The following is a 19,589-nucleotide window of genomic DNA, read 5'->3' as shown; positions in this document are numbered from 1 at the left end:
ATTAGTTAAGAAAAAGAAGCTTGGATTTGTTAATAGTTTTTGTTTCATGTTCACTGTTAAAGTTAGGAAAATAAATTATTATTTTTCTTTAAACAGTGCCCTCACTCACACTTTCAGCAGATTACAAGGCAAGGTGAATGATTCTGGTGTGTGATTTTAATTAACAGAGGGGTTCAACCTCCGCATAGTAACAACAAAACAAGAATTGGAATGCCTTGTAAAATAAATACATTTCCCATTTAAAAGTACTTATTTCTGTTATGCTCACGTGTAGCAAAACGGGGACAGAAGTCGAAAAACCTAAGAAACACGAATGTTGGGGTACATCTACCCCCTACTTTGACACTTAATATTGTAAATACTGGTAGAAACAGCAAATTTATGTCACACAGGCTGCCACCGGACCATCATGTCCACTCTGACCAAAAAGAGAGATATCTCATCTCATTCAATTTCCAATCTTTGTTTATAGCCTTTCAGGTCATGGCACCCCAAGCTTTTTTTCTTTAATAACAGATAGGGGATTTATCCTCCATCACATTTTCAAGTAGTGAGTTTAGAGCCCCCACTAGCTTCTGGGTGAAATACTTTCTGCTCAACAAATTAGAGTTCGACATGCATCACTTCGCATTTATCCAGGTTGAACTTCATCTGCCATTTCTCAGCCCAGCTCTGCATCCTATCCATGTCGCGCTGCAGCCTGCAGTAGCCCTTTGTGCTATCTCCGACACCTCCAACCTTTGTGTCCTGCAAATTTACTAAACCACCCCTCAACCTCCTCGTCCAAGTCATTTATAAAAACTACGAAGAGCAGAGGCCCAAGAACAGAGCCCTGCGGGACCCCACTCAACACTGACCTCCAGGCAGAATGCTTTCCATCCACAATTCCTGTATCCCATACTTCCTGACTTTATGAATGAGCCTACCATGGGGAATCTTATCAAATGCCTTGCTGAAGTCCAAATACACCACATCCACTGCTCGACCGTCATTGACCTGTCTTGACACCTCCTTAAAGAACTCAATAAGATTTGTGAGGCATGACCTGCCCCTCTCAAAGCCATGCTGACTGCCTTTAATCACACTATGCTTTGCCAAATAGTCATAAATCCTATCCCTCAGAATTCTTTCCAAAACTTTGCTGACCACAGACGTGAGACTGACTGGTCTGTAATTGCCAGGGATTTCCCTATTACCCTTCTTGAAAAGAGGAACAACATTCGCCTCCTTCCAATCCTCCGGTATGACACCTGTGGAGAGCGTGGAGGCAAATATCCTCGCCAGCAGCTTATCAACTTCCTTTCTCGCTTCCCGGAGAGTCTAGGATAAATTTGGTCTGGCCCTGGGGACTTATCAATCTTAATGTTTTCCAAAATTTCTAGCACACCAACTTCATCAATCTTGATCTGGTCAAGACTGTATGCCAGCTCCTCTAAGTTTTCATTTACAACAAGTTCCCTTTCCTTGGTGAAAACCGAAGCATAAAACTCAGTTAGGGCTTCCCCTATCTTCTCAGACTCCACGCACAAGTTCCCTCCGCTACCCCTGATCGGCCCTACCTACTCCCTGATCATTCTTTAAGAATAGTTTCATTGCTTTTAGAAGCAGAGCAAAACTCCTGCCACCGTTGGCTTGTTTATTTAGATTAGATTAGATTAGATTTGATTAGATATCTTGCAGTGTGGAAACAGGCCCTTCGGCCCAACAAGTCCACACCGCCCCGCCGAAGCGCAACCCACCCATACCCGTACATCTACCCCCTACCCAACACTACAGGCAATTTAGCCTGGCCAATTCACCTGACCTGCACATCTTTGGACTGTGGGAGGAAACCGGAGCACCCAGAGGAAACCCACGCAGACACGGGGAGAATGTGCAAACTCCACACAGTCAGTCGCCTGAGGCGGGAAATGAACCCGGGTCTCTGGCGCTGTGAGGCAGCAGTGCTAACCACTGTGCCACCGTGCCGCCCACAGTGTTGAGTGAGGTCCTGCAGGGCTCTGTTCTTGGGCCTCTGCTCTTCGTAGTTTTTATAAATGACTTGGACGAGGAGGTTGAGGGGTGGTTTAGTAAATTTGCAGGACACAAAGGTTGGAGGTGTCGGAGATAGCACAAAGGGCAACTGCAGGCTGCAGCGCGACATGGATAGGATGCAGAGCTGGGCTGAGAAATGGCAGATGAAGTTCAACCTGGATAAATGCGAAGTGATGCATGTCGAACTCGAATGCTGAATATAGGATTCTTGGCAGCATGGAGGAACAGAGGGATCTGGGTGTACAAGAACTAGATCCCTCAAAAGTTGCCACCCAAGTGGACAGGGTTATTAAGAAAGCATATGGTGGTTTGGCTTTCATTAACAGGGGGATCGAGTTTAAGAGCCACGAGGTTTTGCTGCAGCTCTACAAGTCCCTGGTGAGACCACACTTGGAATATTGTGTCCAGTTCTGGTCGCCCTACTATAGGAAAGATACAGAGGCTTTGGAGAGGATGCAAAGAATGTTTACCAGGATGCTGCCTGGACTGGAGGGCTTGCCTTCTGAAGAAAGGTTGAATAAGCTCGGACTTTTCTTTCTGGAGAGAAGGAGGAAGAGAAGAGACCTGATCGAGGTGTCCAAAATAATTAGAGGAATAGATAGAGTCAATAGCCAGAGACTTTTCCCCAGGGCAGGATTGACTGGTACGAGGAGTCACAGTTTGAAGATATTAGGAGGAAGGTATAAAGGAGACGTCAGAGGCAGGTTCTTTATGCAGAGAGTTGTGAATGCATGGAACGCGTTGCCAGCGGTGGTGGTGGAAGCAGAGTCATTGGGGACATTTAAGCGACTGCTGGACATGCACATGGATAGCAGTGAATTGAGGGGTGCGTAGGTTAAATTACTATATTTTACATTAGGATTAAACCTCGGCACAACATCGTGGGCCAAAGGGCCTGTTCTGTGCTGTATTTTTCTATGTTCTATGAAACACGTTTAAATAGAAACTAATAATAATTATGGTTTTCATTTGATGCTTGATAGATCACCAACTGTAATCTATTATGTTCTTTTTATTCCAAGTTATGCAAAGAAAACGGAGAATGAATTCCAGGCCATTAAAATTGATGAAATTAGATTTCAAAAGTTATCAAAGCTCATACGGAACATTTCAACCAACATACATTCGCAACTGCAAAGGAAGACATTTTTATTAGGTATAATGTGCCACATCTTAACTATTCATACATTCTTTTCAACTTGTTTATTCTATATTCCTCTAAATTGTAGTTAAGGTTCAGTTCAAACATTTTGTTAGGCTGATCAGTAAAAAGAAACCAGGGAAAAAGTAATTCTACAGAAATCTTATCGGAGAACTTTGTTTTATTGAGGCCAATTCAGCCAAATCCAGTAATGAATATCCGTCACATTTCCAGCACTCTGTAATAAGTGTAAAGAAAATTGCTGTTTTATGATATTATGTGGTTTGTCTATTCATTAATGAAAAATTAATATGTAGAAATGGTAATACTAATGTATTAACATGTAGGGCCACTGTATTCTTAATGGATAAGAAGGAAGCATGTGTCAGACATAGACAGCAGAGATCGAGTGAATCCTTAGAAGATTATAAAGGCAGTAGGAGTACTTAAGGAAATCAGGAGGGCAAAAAGGCGACATGAGATAGCTTTGACAAATAGGTTAAAGGAGAATCCAAAGGGATTCTACATACACCTTACAGATAAAAGGGTAACTAGGGAGAGAATAGGGCCCTTTAAAGATCAGCAAGACCACCTATGTGTGGAACTGCAGGAGATAGGAGAGATACTAAATGAGTATTTTGCATTAGTATTTACTGTGGAGAAGGATTTGGAAGTCAGAGAATGTAGCGAAATACACAGCGACATCTTGTAAAACGTCCTTATTGTAGAGGTGATGGTGCCGGATGTCTTAAAATGCATAAAGGTGGATAAATTCTCCAGGACCTGATCAGGTACACCGTAGAACTTTGTGGGAAGCTGGCGAAGTGATTCCTGGGCCCCTTGCTGAGGTATTTGTATCATCGATGGCTGCAGGCGAGGTGCCAGAATTCTGGAGATTGGCTAATGTGGTGCCACTATTTAAAATAGGTGGTAATGAAAAGCCAGGGAAATATAGACCAGTGAGCCTGACATCGGTGGTGGGCATGTTTGTGTAGGGAATCCTGAGGGGCAGGAGTTACATGTATTTGGAAAGGCAAAGACTGATTAGGGGTAGTCAACACAGCTTTATGCACAGGAAATTGTGTCTCATGAACTTGATTGAGTTGTTTGAAGAAATAACAAAGAGAATTGATAACGACAGAATGGTGAATGTGATCTGTATGGATTTCAGCAAGGTGGTCAACAAGATTCCTCATGGTGGACTGGTTAGCAAAGTTAGATCACACAGATTACAGGGAGAACAAGCTATTTGGATACAGAACTGGCTCAAAGGTAGAAAACGGTGGTGGTGGAGGGTTGCTTTTCAGACTGGAGGCCTCTGATGAGCGGTATGCCACAAGGATCAGTGTTGGGTCTACTGCTTTTTGTCATTTATATAAATGATTTGGGTGTAAACATAGATGTAATTAGTAAGTTTGCAGATGACATTAAAATTGAAGGAGATGTAATGGACAGTCAGATTACAACGGAACCTTGATCAGATGGGCCAATGGGCCGAGGATTGACAGATGGAGTTTAATGTAGATAAATGTGAGGTGCTGCATTTTGGAAAGGCAAATTAGGACTGGATGTATACACTTAGTGGTAAAGTCCTGGGGAGTGTTACTGAATAAAGAGACCTTGGAGTGCAGGTTCATAGTTTCTTGAAAGTGGAGAGGCAGGAAGATAGGATCATGAAGAATGCATTTGATATGCTTGCCATTATTGGTCAGTGCATTGAGTATAGGAGTTGGGAGGACAAGTTGTGTTACACAGGACATTAGTTTGGTCACTTTTGGAATACTGCACGTAAATCTGGTCTCCCTGCTCTAAAAAGGATATTGTGAATCTTGAAAGGGTTCAGAAAAGATTTACAAGGATGCCCCCAGGTTTGGAGGGCTTGAGCTAATGGGTGAGGCTGAATAGACGATGGCTTTTTTATTTGGCGCATTGGAGGCTGAAGGGTAACCTTATACAGGCTTATGAAATCATGAGGGGCATTGATAAGGGAAATAGACAAGTCTTTTCCCTAGGGTTGGGGAGTCTAAAACTAGAGGGCATAAATTTAAGGTGAGACGGAAAAGATTTGAAAGGGACCTAAGGGACAATTTTTTCCACACAGAGGGTGGTGCTTGTATGGAATGAGCTGCCACAGGAGATGGTGGACACTGGTACAATTACAACATTTAAACAGCATCTGGATGGGTATATGAATAGGAAGAGTTTGGAGGGATATGGACCAAGTGTTGGCAAATGGAACTAGATTTATTTAGGATATCTGGTTGGCATTGACAGATTGGAGTGAGGAGTCTGTTTCTGTGCTTGTATATTTCTCTGACTCTGTAACTGCACCATCCTTTACCTTTTTCTAAGTAGACTGACTAAAGTTTTAAGATTAGGATGAGGATTTGATGAAATTGATCACGGTAAATCATTCTTTGGAATGCAGGATTCAGCAGCAAGGGTATAGTTTCAAACTTATGAATCAGGAGTAAGAGTACGTGAGGTGGAAAATTACTTAATCGATAAGCAATCTGTGGAATAAGTGACCCTTTAAAGACCACTGAACCATATATATCACATCACATGAATAACAGAAGTTCAAGAAGGCAGTTCACAACCATCCTCCCAAGGACAATGAGGGACAGACAATAAATGCCAGTCATGCCTACATTCCAAGAGTGAATTTAAAAAAAATTCAAAAGGATAATTACCCAATCTGCATTTTTCTGATTTATTATTGTCACATTTACGTAGGCACAGCAAAAATAACAGATAATGTGATAGCTGATCTTTAAGAAATAACATATTTAAGGTCAAAAAATTATTTCACAATTATAACTTTTTATGCTGTTACAAATTGTCATTTATAAAGGAAAGACAACTTAAAATAAAACATTAATATGGCACAGCCAAACCATTTCATATACAACTTTGATGGGGAGTCTACTTTCCATTCAGGACATGGAACTGACCTATCTCTCACACTTTGCAGTTGTGCTGACATCAAAACTCCCTTTTCTAGAACAAAAGATTCATTTTAACTCAACTGTCAAACATTAGTTTGATTCTGTATGCAAAAAATTGAATTAGTTTTTGTCAAAGCAGATTGCAAGGTGGAGAATATTATTTACTTCAACTTTAAATCTACAAACAATTCACATTAACTGACACTGAAACATGGAGTAAAAGAACAGTGAAAGTACAGTGACTGCCAATGTACTTATTTTCTAAGAATGATCATATTATACTTGTTATTTGACTGATTTTTAATCAATTTACCAGGTAGCTGCTCTTGCTGGAAATGCTGACTGTAACTTCTTTTCTGCATCCTTAGAATACTCACCAGTATTCCTTGACACTGCATCAGCACATAAAAATGTGCTAGTTTCAAAGGACTTAACCTGCATGTCTGTAGCCACAGAGTCACTAAACGTTCCTGAGAGCCCTCTGCGATTTGACAAAGTCTGTAATGTCTTAGCTGCCAAAGGCCTGATGAGAGGAAAGCATTACTGGGAGGTGGACGTCAAGTCTTCTGCACAATGGTGTGTTGGAATTGCGTATGGATCCATCGATCGGAAAGGGAAGCACAAGTCCACAAAGTTGGGAAGAAACAGACAGTCGTGGTGCATTGAACTAAAGGCTAACCAACTTTTAGCTTGGCATAATGATAGAAATGTCAACTGTAATATGAAGCCCTTTAAGTTGGAAAAGGTGGGAGTGTATATTGACTATGAGAAAGGACTTGCTGCATTTTACAATGCGAACAGCATGAAGTTGATTCAAGAATTCTCCAACATCACATCAAGTCTTTTTGACAGAATGCACCATCATTTTACTGAGCCAATCTATCCTGCTTTTCATCTTTTTCCATTTGTTGCTGGTCCTACCTGCTCTGATAAGTTGGAGATATGCAAACTAGAAATTTAAAAAGCAGGTATGGCCAGGTATATTACTGCTCCAGCAAACTGTACAATACTGTAACGTTTGTAGTAACCCCTGCTAAATGGAGCCAAGTCTGATTAATTATGAAACTATTCCGAATGTTTTAGCTGCAGATTTATCCACAGAATGCAGCAATACAGATCTATGCCTCCTACTTACCAATCTAACCAGTGTTCCATAGACTCTTCTCATATACCCGTAAAGACAAGTGATCAACCAATACCTTCCCTTTGTTGAATGAACACTTTTTGAAAAAAGTCATTTCCCGTTACATCATTATTCTGCTTTTTGATAACTATAATTTAATAAGTATTCAGTTAAATTTCCGTAAATTGCAATCCTTTGACTTGTTTGCTGCAAGCATCTTATTGTATCAGGTTTTAAGGTCACATGAAATTGGGGCTTATTTATTTTAATAGTGCATCAATTCTTTGCGATTAATGCTTTAAAAGATCTCAAATACATATCAAAAACAGCAAATATTTTATTTTAAAGCTTGTTCAAAGCATAAATAAATTTGATGTTTAAACAGCCAGAGTTTAAAACATGTTTTTTTTTGTTTTAGCCTCTCCTCATGTTTGATGGTTCTAAAGATCCCTTGGCTTCACCCGAGGCACTCCTTTTTTTCATTTCCACCTAGACGTGGACTGAGTTCACTAACTTTGTGACTTCTAGCATCAGGTTAACTTCATATTCTTGCTTTGGAATTTCAGTGTCTTACTTAGCTTGGCTTTAATTTTAATTTTCTCTGAATTTTGCTCAATTTCTTTCATTTGCCAATATTTATTAAACAAGAAAAATAAAGCTAAATGAGTTCTCTCATCGAGAAACACTAATGCAACTTGCAAACCTAAACAAATACACTTGATATAATCCAGAGCTGTTAACAGGCATTATGTAAAAACAATTGCTGCTCTAGTTAAAATGTGTTTGTTAAATTCTGCTGCACGATTTTGTGTCTCTAATAAACTCAGTATGATGTATTGATAAATTTTGATCAACTTTGTATTTAGATAATACAAAAGAACAGTACCTAAGCTATGTAGTACAACTTATTTTTCTGCAGTTTTACATAGTAAAGATAACAAAACAAACAACTGAATCATTTTGTTTTGTACAATGAAACAGGAATGAAAAATTTAGAATTTGATATTGTCATAGCAGTATACATGTTGTCCTTGCATCTAATTGTGGCACCATAGGACAAAAAATTCAAGTTCACTATTCACAATTTGACAGATTTTTCAAATTATGGAAGTTTTGGAAAGGGTGAAGAGGAGATTTACTAGGATGTTGTCTGGTATGGAGGAAAGGTCTTACGAGGAAAGGCTGAGGGACCTGAGCCTGTTTTTGTTAGGGAGAAGAAGGTTAAGAGGTGACTTTATTGGGATATATAAAATAATCAGAGGGTTAAATAGGGCGGACAGTGAGAGCCTTTTTCCTCGGATGGCAGTGGCTAGCATGAGGGGACATAGCTTTAAATTGAGGGCTGATAGATATAGGACAGATGACAGATCTAGTTTCTTTACTCAAAGTAGTAGGGGCGTGGAACGCACTGCCTGCAACAGTAGTAGACTCGCCAACTTTAAGGGCATTTAAATGGTCATTAGACAGGCATATGGATGAGAATGGAATAGTGAAGGTAGATGGGCTTCAGATTGGTTCCACAGGTCAGCGAAACATCAAAGGCCCGAAGAGCCTGTACTGCACTGTAATGTTCTATGATCTATATAATGATCTGAGGATTCGGGTTAGATATTTGGATTTGAGTTCAATTAAAATCTGGAATTAAGAGTCCATTAAAGATTGTGAATCATTGTTAATTGTCAGACAAAACATTAGTGCTTAACTAACGTTCTTTAGGGAAGGAAACTGCTGTCCATACCTAGCGTGGCAATCGTGTGATTCCAGACGCACAGCAATGTGGTTGACTTTTAACTGCTCAGGCGGGCACTGAATGCTGGCCTTGCCAGCAAAGCCCACCTAAAGAAAAACACTATATATACAAACCTCAGCAGGTGACACAAAAGAAATGCACGAGTTATAACCCAGTCAGATCCAGTCTAAGCTCAGGATAAATGTCATAATTCTCCTTTCTGAGCTGATCATTTAAATTTCTTGCAACAGTTAAGATTGAACATTCTCAATACCCGATGGGTGTACTTGCTCAAACAACTCAAAAATATTAATTGCATTTGGAGAGGTCCTAAAATTATCTAGTGGGGAAAAACAGTTCTCCAATTCAGATAAGGTACCGAGGTTTCAGTTAAAGTACACTGGCTTCACCAAAACAATTAATACTGCTTACTCAGCGAGCTGGCATACAAATAATGCACCAGACGGCCTCCTTCTCCACCATAACAATTGCTAATGCTGACTGGGAGTGCTTAATGCTCATATGGGTGACAGCAGAAAGAAGTGCTGAATTTCCCAGTATGGATATACTTCAATTTAAAAAGCGCAAAAATAAATTCTAAACATTAAAAAACAGAAACTGAATAAAACTTGCCTGAAATCAATGTCCAGAAGTTGAGTCTTTATAAACGGTTCCTTATTTTCGGACTGGCGCACCTTTATTAGCTCATGTAGACTGAAAATAAATCCAAAGGGTTCTCATTAAACATATAAAGCAAGATGTATGTTTATACGTTAACAAATGAATTCAATGTAATATCCAATTTTGTATTACATTCGTCAGTCATATTAGTCCTGCTTAAAAAAAGTCATTTCAGATGCAGATATTTAACAGGGGTGCATAACATTTGCTGAAGGGTGGGAAGATAAGTTTCAGAAAAGAACAAGTTTCCCCGATACAATACTGTTTTGACTTTATCACACACACTTTATGGATTTGACATGTTCAGTCTAATTGGCAGGCTTGATTTCCAATTAGGTAGAGCGACTTCAGGACTAAGTGGATCCAATCCATGTTCAAAGTGCTTGAGGAATGCCTGATCCCTACTCCCAAGGAATTCCAAAGGTAAAGGTTTTGGGAGGACAGATTTGTGGTTGGGGAACAAGACATTGGCAAGGATGGGAAGTGAGACATTGATTGGATGGGAGCGAGGAAAGGGAGGACAAAAGCATCCCTGCTGCCTCAAATCTACATCCAGTGCTAGTGGGCTGTAAAGGCTTTTATCTTCCCCTCAAAATTATTCTTGCCTCCATTTGGGCTTTGCAACATCTGGCAAACCTGAAAACATAAAATAAGAGGCTGTTGGCCTCATTAAAATATTTAAATTGTCAAACCATGTCTTTATCTAACCTCTGTTCAACTCAGGAGTGTGTATTCAACCGAATTGTTTGTGGTCAACAAGATTCAGATCTCAGTGCACCAAGGCAACACTGATATCAGATACTCATGCTGACAAAACTAAACTTAAAAGAAAGTTCACAGGACAATTCCATCTGGGACAAATGGAAACAATTTATATGCAAATTATTACAAAAGATTTATAGAAGTTGATGGCAAGTTCTAAGTTCAGAACTGTTCACTTCCTCAGAGTAAATATTTCAATTCTACTTCTCACTTGTGTCACCATAGTGCATGGATTTTAGCTATTTTGGAAAAATGCACTGTAATCCAATGGCTTGCTGCCTCTCAGTTACACTTTTAGAATGAGCTGATGTGTGAGCCAGAGGGCAGCCAATGCCAGGATAAATGCATCCCTATACAGTCATCGCTGTTAGGAAGAGGACAGTGGGAAAATAACTTACTGCTTTCCTCCTCACCTATTCCACACTTGCAACAGTCTGATTTGGGGTTTCTACAATAAAGTCCAGATGGATCACCAAGTGGTTGTATAATCAGACCAGGGTCATCTAACCGTCTGATTGAATAACTTGTATGTGTGAATATGTACCTATCCTCTACACAACAACACTTTACAGTAAAGTCAGTTACACAAGTCAGGAACAACTGTGCAATCATGTGTCAGTCACCGACACTGGCACTGGAGTGCTTGTAACCTGCTCCAATGTGTCTTAAACCTGAGTCTGCATGGTGAAGAGTCTTGGCAAATCCAGCAAATTAGGGTTACCACACTTGAAAATTATTATGCTAAAATCTCCATCAAAGTTAAATAGATTTTTGCTTCATTTTGTCTTGAAAATGCTGTTCAGGTATAATAAAGGTTCAGTGGCTTTGTGTCAGCTGGTATTACTAGCTCACAAAATCACAAACAAAGTCAGACAGTTATCTGGGAAATTGCAAGCTTCTTGACTGGGTTCAGCTTGTTGCAGTAAAGGGAGATTTTTAAAAATCTTACCGTGGTGTTCCAACACACAGCACCCTTCTAAAGTCCAATGAAACAATTAAATCCAACAAGAATTGGCAAGTGCGATCAGCAAACAGGTACTGAGCATTTGTCTTCTTGTTTTCTATTGGAAGCAGCAAGAGGCTGGGTCTCTTCAGCTGACAGAGAGACACATGTCCCAGTCGATGGTGTGACGAATGCTGGTCCAACTCATCAGGAAGCAGCAAAATCTGACAGTCCGAACAGAACGTTCTATTTTCCATGGGTAAAGACACAAACTGCTGATATCTGCAGGAAAACATGCAAATAATCTATGCATTTAATTGTGTCTTCAACAAAAGAACCGAAAGAAAGCAGTTAGAAACAAAGTCAAAATGTATGCAGAGATTATTCACATAGACATACTCTACAATTCCTGTTGAGTGCTTGAACTCCACCTTAAAGTTAGCATCATTCAAAATTTGAAATCAAATGTACAGGCCTAGTGGAAACTGCACCTACTCGGAATTTTGCTGAAGTCATCCTATATTCAAACTGGTAACCTTTACTGTGGTAATTTAAAAACCCTGTCAAATCATACAAAGTATTTCATTTGCTGCTTTTGCATTTGATGCCACATGCCATGAATAAAATTACTGGAATTCTGTTGCAAAGGAAAAGTCCGCTTGGTTTATCAAACCCTTTCCAGTGGTTTATCTCTAAAGACATTGCAGCTCTTCTTGCTATCCCTTCATAATACATTCCTCTTTTCCAGAAAATTCCTTTTGAAAAGGATTGATTGATTCTACTTTGAAACTACAGGGATAGCAGTACAACATTACTAGTCTGGTAATCCAGAGGTCTGGATCAATAACCTACATACATTATTTTAAATCAGGCAGGGGAATTTTCAATTAATTAAATTCAATTCAATTAATAAACCTGGAATTAACAGTAACCATAAACTTGTTGGCTTGACATGCAACTCCATCTGGTACATTATTAGGATTGAGATCATAGACAACTCTTGTATGCACTTGACCTTAACTGCCCTCTGAGCAATTTGTGATAGACAATAAATGTTAATCTAGCCGGCAATGCCAACATCCTGCGAATGAATTTTTAAAAATGTAATTGAGGTGTTTAAGATGATTAATGAATTTGATATTGTGGATAGTAAGATTCCATATTCTGTAGTATAATACCAAACCAAAAAAAAAGTCGTAGTCGGACGATGAAAGTTTGGCTGTTTAGGGTAATAGCAAGTAGCATTTTATTCTCACACAGATGGCAGAGTTTAATGCCTGAGAGGGGAATCTTTTCTGCTGGAAGAATCCTGTATTGCCTCCATTGTAGAAGGCCTACAGGAATGGGGCAGGCAGGCTTGAGAGGCTGTATAGTCTATCCTTATACCTTCCAAAGTCCCACAGGGCACAGGACTGTACAGTGACGGAGGGGCATATAAAAAACATCAATTACAAAAGGCAAAAGCACCAAATTGCAAATCCACTCTGGCAGCAAAGATTGAGTGATGATACAGAAAAGGGTCTCCACTGCATCAGGAAGTCTGTCTCTCCAAACTGCAAGTCAGGCGAAGCCTGGAGATAGGAATAAGGTGGCTGACAGTAATCCAGCTCTTGATTTCCCTCGTTCATTGCAAGTGAGATTCTGCTTCTCCTCAATTAGGTTGCTGATCTGCAACTTACTGTTAAAGATTCTTCACTGAACATAATCTAGGTTTTGAAACTGGATACACAAAGCAGTTTCCACTCATCCTGTCCCTGCTGAGTTTCAGTCACTGATTCCAAATGCACAATTACCAAGTTTCAAAGCTTCCTTTATAGAACATAGAACAGAGAATACCCAACAAACCTGAGGCTTTCTGCTTGGTTTCTTTCTGTTTCCATCACACTTCATGTAAGTGCATAATGCTTCTTACCTGCATAAACAATAACCCATGTACTCTCTAACAAATGCAATCTTTAGGTAAGTCTACCCCAACCCCAGTCATATTAGTTGGACAGAGACAGCCACAACAGGGTCATTACCACTTGTGTTAATGGAGCTGATCCAAAAATAGTTCAAACTAAGCTGAGGAGGAACTAAAAAGGCCCTGCCTCTTAATCGGTTCTTTCCAAAAACAAAGTCCCTCTGTCGGAGCAAATTACTGCAGATGCTGGAATCTGTACTCACAACAAAACATGCTGGAGATCTCAGCAGGTCAAGCAGCATCATGGAGAGAAAGGAAGCTAATGTTTCATGTCTAGAGCTCTGATGAGGAGTCTAGACTCGAAATGTCCCTCTGCCTTTCTTTCCAAGTCTGGAATTCAAACTTTGATTTGCTTTACCCTCAATTTGTCACTCCTGCTCTCCCTCATGATTTCTTCTTATTCTCTCAACTTAACGAAGATCAGGTTTGAATGAGGATTAATGAAAAGGACAACTTTCATCGATCTAACTCCCTTCACAATCCTGGCACATCTAAACTTGCTTTGCCTGTACACTCAAGTCCTAGATACCTGTAGATGGCACTGCACTCCTTCCCCCTCTTAATTTCAGTAGCTGAGATTCAGAGAGATGTATAAATTGGGAATCAGCAGGAGCAGTCAGGGCCTGAATGAAACACTCATCATGCATCTTTATTTCCAGACAAATTTCTTCTTACTAATATTGTGAAGATTAAGTTTTAATCCAAACTGTTGCACATTATGCATGCTTGAGAAAATGAAATTGTGAGAACATTTTTGCATTTTAACGTAACAGATTCCAATCCTATAAAACCACTGAAACCAAGTTGATATTTTAATAATGAAATGTACACAAAAATACCACCAAATTTAGTGAGATGCTATGCTGAAAAATTTCAGAATAAAGTTATGGCTGAACATAAATGGTGCAAATTCATGAAATTTCCATTTTTTGTCAGGCCCCCTGATCTTATGAGTTGTTGGGAGGGAAGTGAGGTTGGTGTGAGGTTTGTGAAGCATCAGGTGGGCTGCCTGCCTCTGGCTAAATTAAGGCCCCTAAGCAAATAATGAACTACTTCATTCTCGGATTTGGAGATGTCGGTGTTGGACTGGGGTGTACAAAGGTAAAAATCACACAACACCAGTTATAGTCCAACAGGTTTAACTGGAAGTACAATAGCTTTCGGAGCGCTGCTCCTTCATCAGGTGGTTGTGGAGGACACAATTGTAAAGCACAGAATTTATAGCAAAAGTTTACAGTGTGATGTAACTGAAATTATATATTGAAAAATACATTGATTGTCTGTTGAGTCTTTCATCTGTTCGAATACCATGATAGTTTCACTTCTTTCATGTGTAAATCACAAAACCTTTTTTTAAAAGTTGCATTCTCAGGTTAACTGTAACAATTGGTGTTAGCCCGCTGTATTCTCCGTCTATACCATGATGTTTAGATTGATTATAATCTAAAAGGTGAGATAACAGAGTTTTACGTGAATTCATGCAGTTTTTGAGCAAAGTACAATGTAACTCTGCAATTACAAATTCACCCCACAAAATGTGTGTGTCTGTACGCGCGCGTGTCTAAGTTGGGGGGTTGTGAGTGTGAGAGAGAGTGTATACGTGTGTGTATGTGAGTGTAGAGTGTCTTACGTCTGTGAGGGGGTGTGTGTCTGGGGTAGGGGGTTGTGAGTGTCTGTGAGAGAGAGTGTATATGTGTGTGCATGAGTGTAGAGTGATCTAAGTCTCTGAGAGGATGCATGAGTGAGTTTGGGTGTGTGTGTGTGTGTGTGTGTGTGTGTGTGTGTGTGTGTGTGTGTGTGTGTGTGTGTGTGTGTGTGTGTGTGTGTGTGTGTGTGTGTGTGTGTGTGTGTGTGTGTGTGTGTGTGTGTGTGTGAGAGAGAGAGAGAGAGAGAGTGAGTTTGGGGGGGTGTGTGTGAGAGAGTTTGGGGGTGTGTGTGTGAGAGTTTGGGGGGGTGTGTGTGTGTGGGTGTGTGTGTGTGTGTGTGTGGGTGTGTGTGGGTGTGTGTGGGTGTGTGGGGGTGTGTGGGGGTGTGTGGGGGTGTGTGGGGGTGTGTGGGGGTGTGTGTGTGGGTGTGGGGGGGGGTGTGTGGGGGTGTGTGTGGGGGTGTGTGTGGGGGTGTGTGTGGGGGTGTGTGTGGGGGTGTGTGTGGGGGTGTGTGTGGGGGTGTAGTGCAATAGTAGTCACCTGTAATGTGACATGAACCCAAGGTCCCAGTTGAGGCCCTCCCTATGGGTATGGAACTTAGCTATCAGCCTCTGCTCGGCCACTTTTCGCTGTTGCCTGTCCCGAAGTCCGCCTTGGAGGATGGTCACCTGAAGATCCGAGGTCGGATGTCCTGGACCGCTGAAGTGTTCTCCAACTGGGAGGGAACCCTCCTGTCTGTTGATTGTTGTGCGGTGCCCATTCATCCATTGCCGTAGCCTTTGCTCGGTTTCTCCAATGTACCATGCCTCAGGGCATCCTTGTCTGCAACGTATAAGACAGACAACATTGGCTGAGTCACATGACTACCTGCCATGTACAAGGTGGGAGGTGTCCCCACGTGTAATGGTGGTATCCATGTCCACACTCTGACACATCTTGCAACGCCTACAGTGATAGGGTTGTATGGAGTTGTCCTGAGAGCTGGGCAGCTTGCTATGAACAATGATCTGTTTGAGGTTTGGCGGTTGTTTAAAGGCGAGAAGTGGAGGTGCAGGGAAGGTCTTGGCGAGGTGCTCATCCTCATTGATAATGTGTTGCAGGTTGCACGAAGAACATGGCGTAGTTTTTCAGCTCCTCGGAAATACTGAATAACAAAGGGTACCCTGTCGGTTGCAGCACGTGTCTATCTCCTGAGCAGGTCATTACTGTTCCTTGCTGTGGCACGTTGGAACTGGTGGTCAATGAGTTGAACATCATACCCCCTTCATATAAGGGCATCCTTGAGTACTTCCAGGTGCCCGTCACGTTCCTCCTCATCGGAGCAGATCCGGTGTACGCGTAGGGCTTATCCATAGGGGATGGCTGTTTTAATATGTTTCGGGTGGAAGCTGGAGAAGTGTAGCATTGCAAGGTTGTCTGAGGGTTTGCGGTAGAGTGTGGTGCTGAGGTGTCCATCCTTGATGGAGATGCATGCGTCCAAGAATGAGACTTCATTCTACTGTTACTTAGTTTAAATAAGCAGTCAGAAATGTCTGAGCCCAACATTCAGCTTGACAGATTTAACCATAACACCTTAAGAAATGGGAGCAGGAGTAGGCCATTTGGCCCTTTGAGTCTGCTGTTCTCTGCAATAGGATCATGGCTGATCTGACGTTCCTCACATCCACTTTCCTGCCCTTTTCCCATGACTCTTCTTTCCCTTACTGATCAAAAATCTATCTATCTATTTATCTATCTCAGACAAGGACTCAGCCCCCATGGCTCTCTGTGGAAAGGAATTCCAAAGACTCTCAACAGCCTGAGAGAAGAAATTCTCCCTCATCTCAGTTTTAAACAGGTGCCCTTTAATACCAAGCCCTCTGGTCTTACACATGGAACATTTTCAAATTTATACTAGAAGCACTTCTTACAATACAATTGTTAATTCTCATTTTATCAATATAACAAAGATTTTAGATTAACTTTCAATATTTATAAACATTCTTGTTGCTTTATAATCAAACTAATAATCAACTAGATAACTTATTTCACACTTAGCTTGCTCTGCATGTGATGACCTTTCCAAAATAATACATTGAAGTTCAAATTGGTCTCAGCAGCATCACAGAATGGGCAAAAGCAAACAAACGTGCAACTTTATAGTTTGGTCTTTTTTAGTTTCTATTAAAATAAATGATAAAGAATATCAGATTTAGTGTAAAAGAGGATGCTGATTCAGTATCACCCATTTTAGGTTATGGCTGCAGTCCAACTCCAAAACCATTTAGTCAGTAAAACTGCAAAATCAATTGTTTCTACAGTCACTCAAGTACCTTTTTATAAAAATGTGGTTTGTTTCAATCTTATGTGCATAGTTAAAATGGCACCAGCATATGAACTAGCCTTCAGCGTAATTTGTTTGTTTGACTGGTGTCTTTTCTATACCATGTGTGTGTTTGGCTGTCACACTTTTTCCAAAACTAGTACTGTGAGAAAAATCTACTAACAGCTTTTTCAAACAAGCAAAAATACTGCCTGGTCTTTTTTTCCCTGAGGATAATGCTTGTGCCATGTATTTTGGATGTAGCAATCTGGCTTTTAACCACCCTCTGAAATGGTACACAGAATATTTCAACTTGAATGGAACCGCAGTCTCACACATTACAACAGACATGGTGTTTAATATTGTGATAACCACTTACCACGAGCAAAATAAAACAAATAATTGCAACCGATTAGATACAGATTAATTTACAAGATCAAATTAACAGTGTATATCTTCTTCTGTTAAATACAACAACCATGCTAAGTCTAGCATGATTTTCAAGAACAACACAAGGCAACTGCATCTTTAGAATGCATTTCATAGTCCCCCCTCCATTGTTAGTGGGACAGATAGGAGGTTTTGTGGGAACTAGAGAGAATCACGATTGGTTTGTTGCCTCCCGGGTGCTAGGGTTCTGTGATGTCTCTGATTGTGTTTTCGGGATCCTTGAGGGGAAGGGGGAGCAGCCCCAAGTCGTACTCCACATAGGCACTAATGACATAGGCAGGAAGAAAGGTGGGGATCTAAGGCAGAAATTCAGGGAGCTAAGTTGGAAGCTTAGAACAAAGAGAGTTGTACTCTCTGGATCGTTGCCCGTGCCACGCGCAATGAGGAACAGGGAGAGCGCGGAGCTGAACACATGGCTGCAGGGATGGTGCAGGGGGGAGGGTTTTGGATTCTTGGATAATTGGAGCTCTTTCTGGGGAAGGTGGGACCTCTACAAACAGGATGATCTTCACCTGAACCAGAGGGGTATCAATATCCTGGGGGGGCGGGAATTTGCTAATGCTTTCGTGGGGGGGGGGGTTTAAGCTAATGCAGCAGGGGGACGGGAACCTGAATTCGTTCCAGTGCACAGGAGGTTGAAGGTAGTCAGGTCAGGGATAGGTTCACAAGGTCACGAGAGGGCATCAGCAACTAGGATGTTGGCTTGAAATGTGTGTACTTCAATGCCAGGAGCATCCGGAATAAGGTGGGTGAACATGCAGCATGAGTTTGTTCCTGGGATTTCAATGTTGTGGCCACTTCAGAGGCATGGCTAGAGAAGGCACAGGAATGGCTGCCTGTTGGGGGAGGGGAGTTGGTGTGGCATTGTTAATCAAGGGTATTATTACAGCAGCTGAGAGAACGTTTGAGGACTCATCCACTGAGGCAGTTTGGGCTGAGGTTAGAAACAGGAAAAGAGAGGTCACCTGTTGTGAGTTTTCTATAGGCCTCTGAATTGTTCCAGGGATGTAGAGGAAAGGATAGCAAAGATGATTCTCGATAGGCGCGAAAGTAACAGGGTAGTTGTTATGGGAACTTTAACTTCCCCAGTATCAACTGGGAATACAATTGTTCAAGCACTTTAGATGGGTCAGTTTTTGTTCAATGTATGCAAGAAGATTTTCTGACATAGTATGTAGATAGGCCAACAAGGGGCAATGCCATATTGGATTTGATACTGGGGAATAAACTCGGCCAGGTGTTAAATTTGGAGGTAAATGAGCACTTTAGATAGTGACCATAATTCCGTTACGTCTACAATAGCAATGGGCAGGGATAGGTACATACCACAAGGATAGAGGTATAACTGGGGGAAAAGGCAATTATGATGTGATTAGGCAAGATTTAGGATGCATAGGATGGGGAAGGAAACTGCAGGGATTGGACACACTTGAAATGTGGAGCTCATTCAAATAACAGCTACTGTGGGTCCTTGATAAGTATATACCCTATTAGGCAGGGAGGTGGTTGTTGTGAGAAGGAGCCATGGTTTACGAAAGAAGTTGAAGCTCTTGTCAGGAGGAAGAGGAAGGCTTTTGTGAGGATGAGATGTGAAGGCTTGAGTGTTATAGGTTAGCCAGAAAAGATGTAAAGAGCCAGGGGTGGACATGAGAAGTGGCTGGCGGATAGGATCAAGGTCTTCTATAGGTGTATCAGGAATAAAAGAATGACTAGAGTAAGATTAGGGCCAATCAAAAATAGTAGTGGAAAGTTGTGTGTGGAATGTGAGGACATAGGGAATGTGCTTAATGAATACTTTTCGTCAGTATTCACTTTGGAAAAGGGCAATGTTAGTGAGAATACAGACATACATTCTATAGGGTTAGAT

The 19,589-nt window shown here is 41.1% G+C and overlaps 2 protein-coding genes across 3 annotated transcripts in view; one reads left to right on the top strand and one right to left on the bottom strand.

Annotated features, from left to right (window-relative positions):
• Nucleotides 1-8,136, top strand: part of LOC122551576 (zinc-binding protein A33) — a 33,202-nt gene extending 25,066 nt beyond the window's left edge. For both annotated transcript variants that reach the window (XM_043693682.2, XM_087986898.1), the window contains 2 exons: nt 3,057-3,190; nt 6,492-8,136. In XM_043693682.2, the coding sequence (XP_043549617.2) occupies nt 3,057-3,190; nt 6,492-7,084 (727 nt within the window). In that variant the 3' untranslated portion in view covers nt 7,085-8,136. The remainder of the gene's footprint in view (nt 1-3,056; nt 3,191-6,491) is intronic.
• zcchc4 (zinc finger, CCHC domain containing 4) overlaps nt 1-19,589 on the bottom strand; it is a 91,587-nt gene that overhangs the window by 46,099 nt on the left and 25,899 nt on the right. Inside the window, exons 4-5 of the mRNA XM_043693667.2 lie at nt 11,368-11,643; nt 9,609-9,689 (exon numbers count right to left, since the gene is read on the bottom strand). Coding sequence (XP_043549602.1) covers nt 9,609-9,689; nt 11,368-11,643 — 357 coding nt within the window. The remainder of the gene's footprint in view (nt 1-9,608; nt 9,690-11,367; nt 11,644-19,589) is intronic.

Source organism: Chiloscyllium plagiosum, unplaced genomic scaffold (assembly GCF_037043375.1).
Source record: "Chiloscyllium plagiosum isolate Xiang-an unplaced genomic scaffold, Cpla_swu_hap1 HiC_scaffold_1, whole genome shotgun sequence".
NCBI classification, from domain to species: Eukaryota; Metazoa; Chordata; class Chondrichthyes; order Orectolobiformes; family Hemiscylliidae; genus Chiloscyllium; species Chiloscyllium plagiosum.
This window is presented reverse-complemented; position numbering and strand designations above follow the sequence as displayed.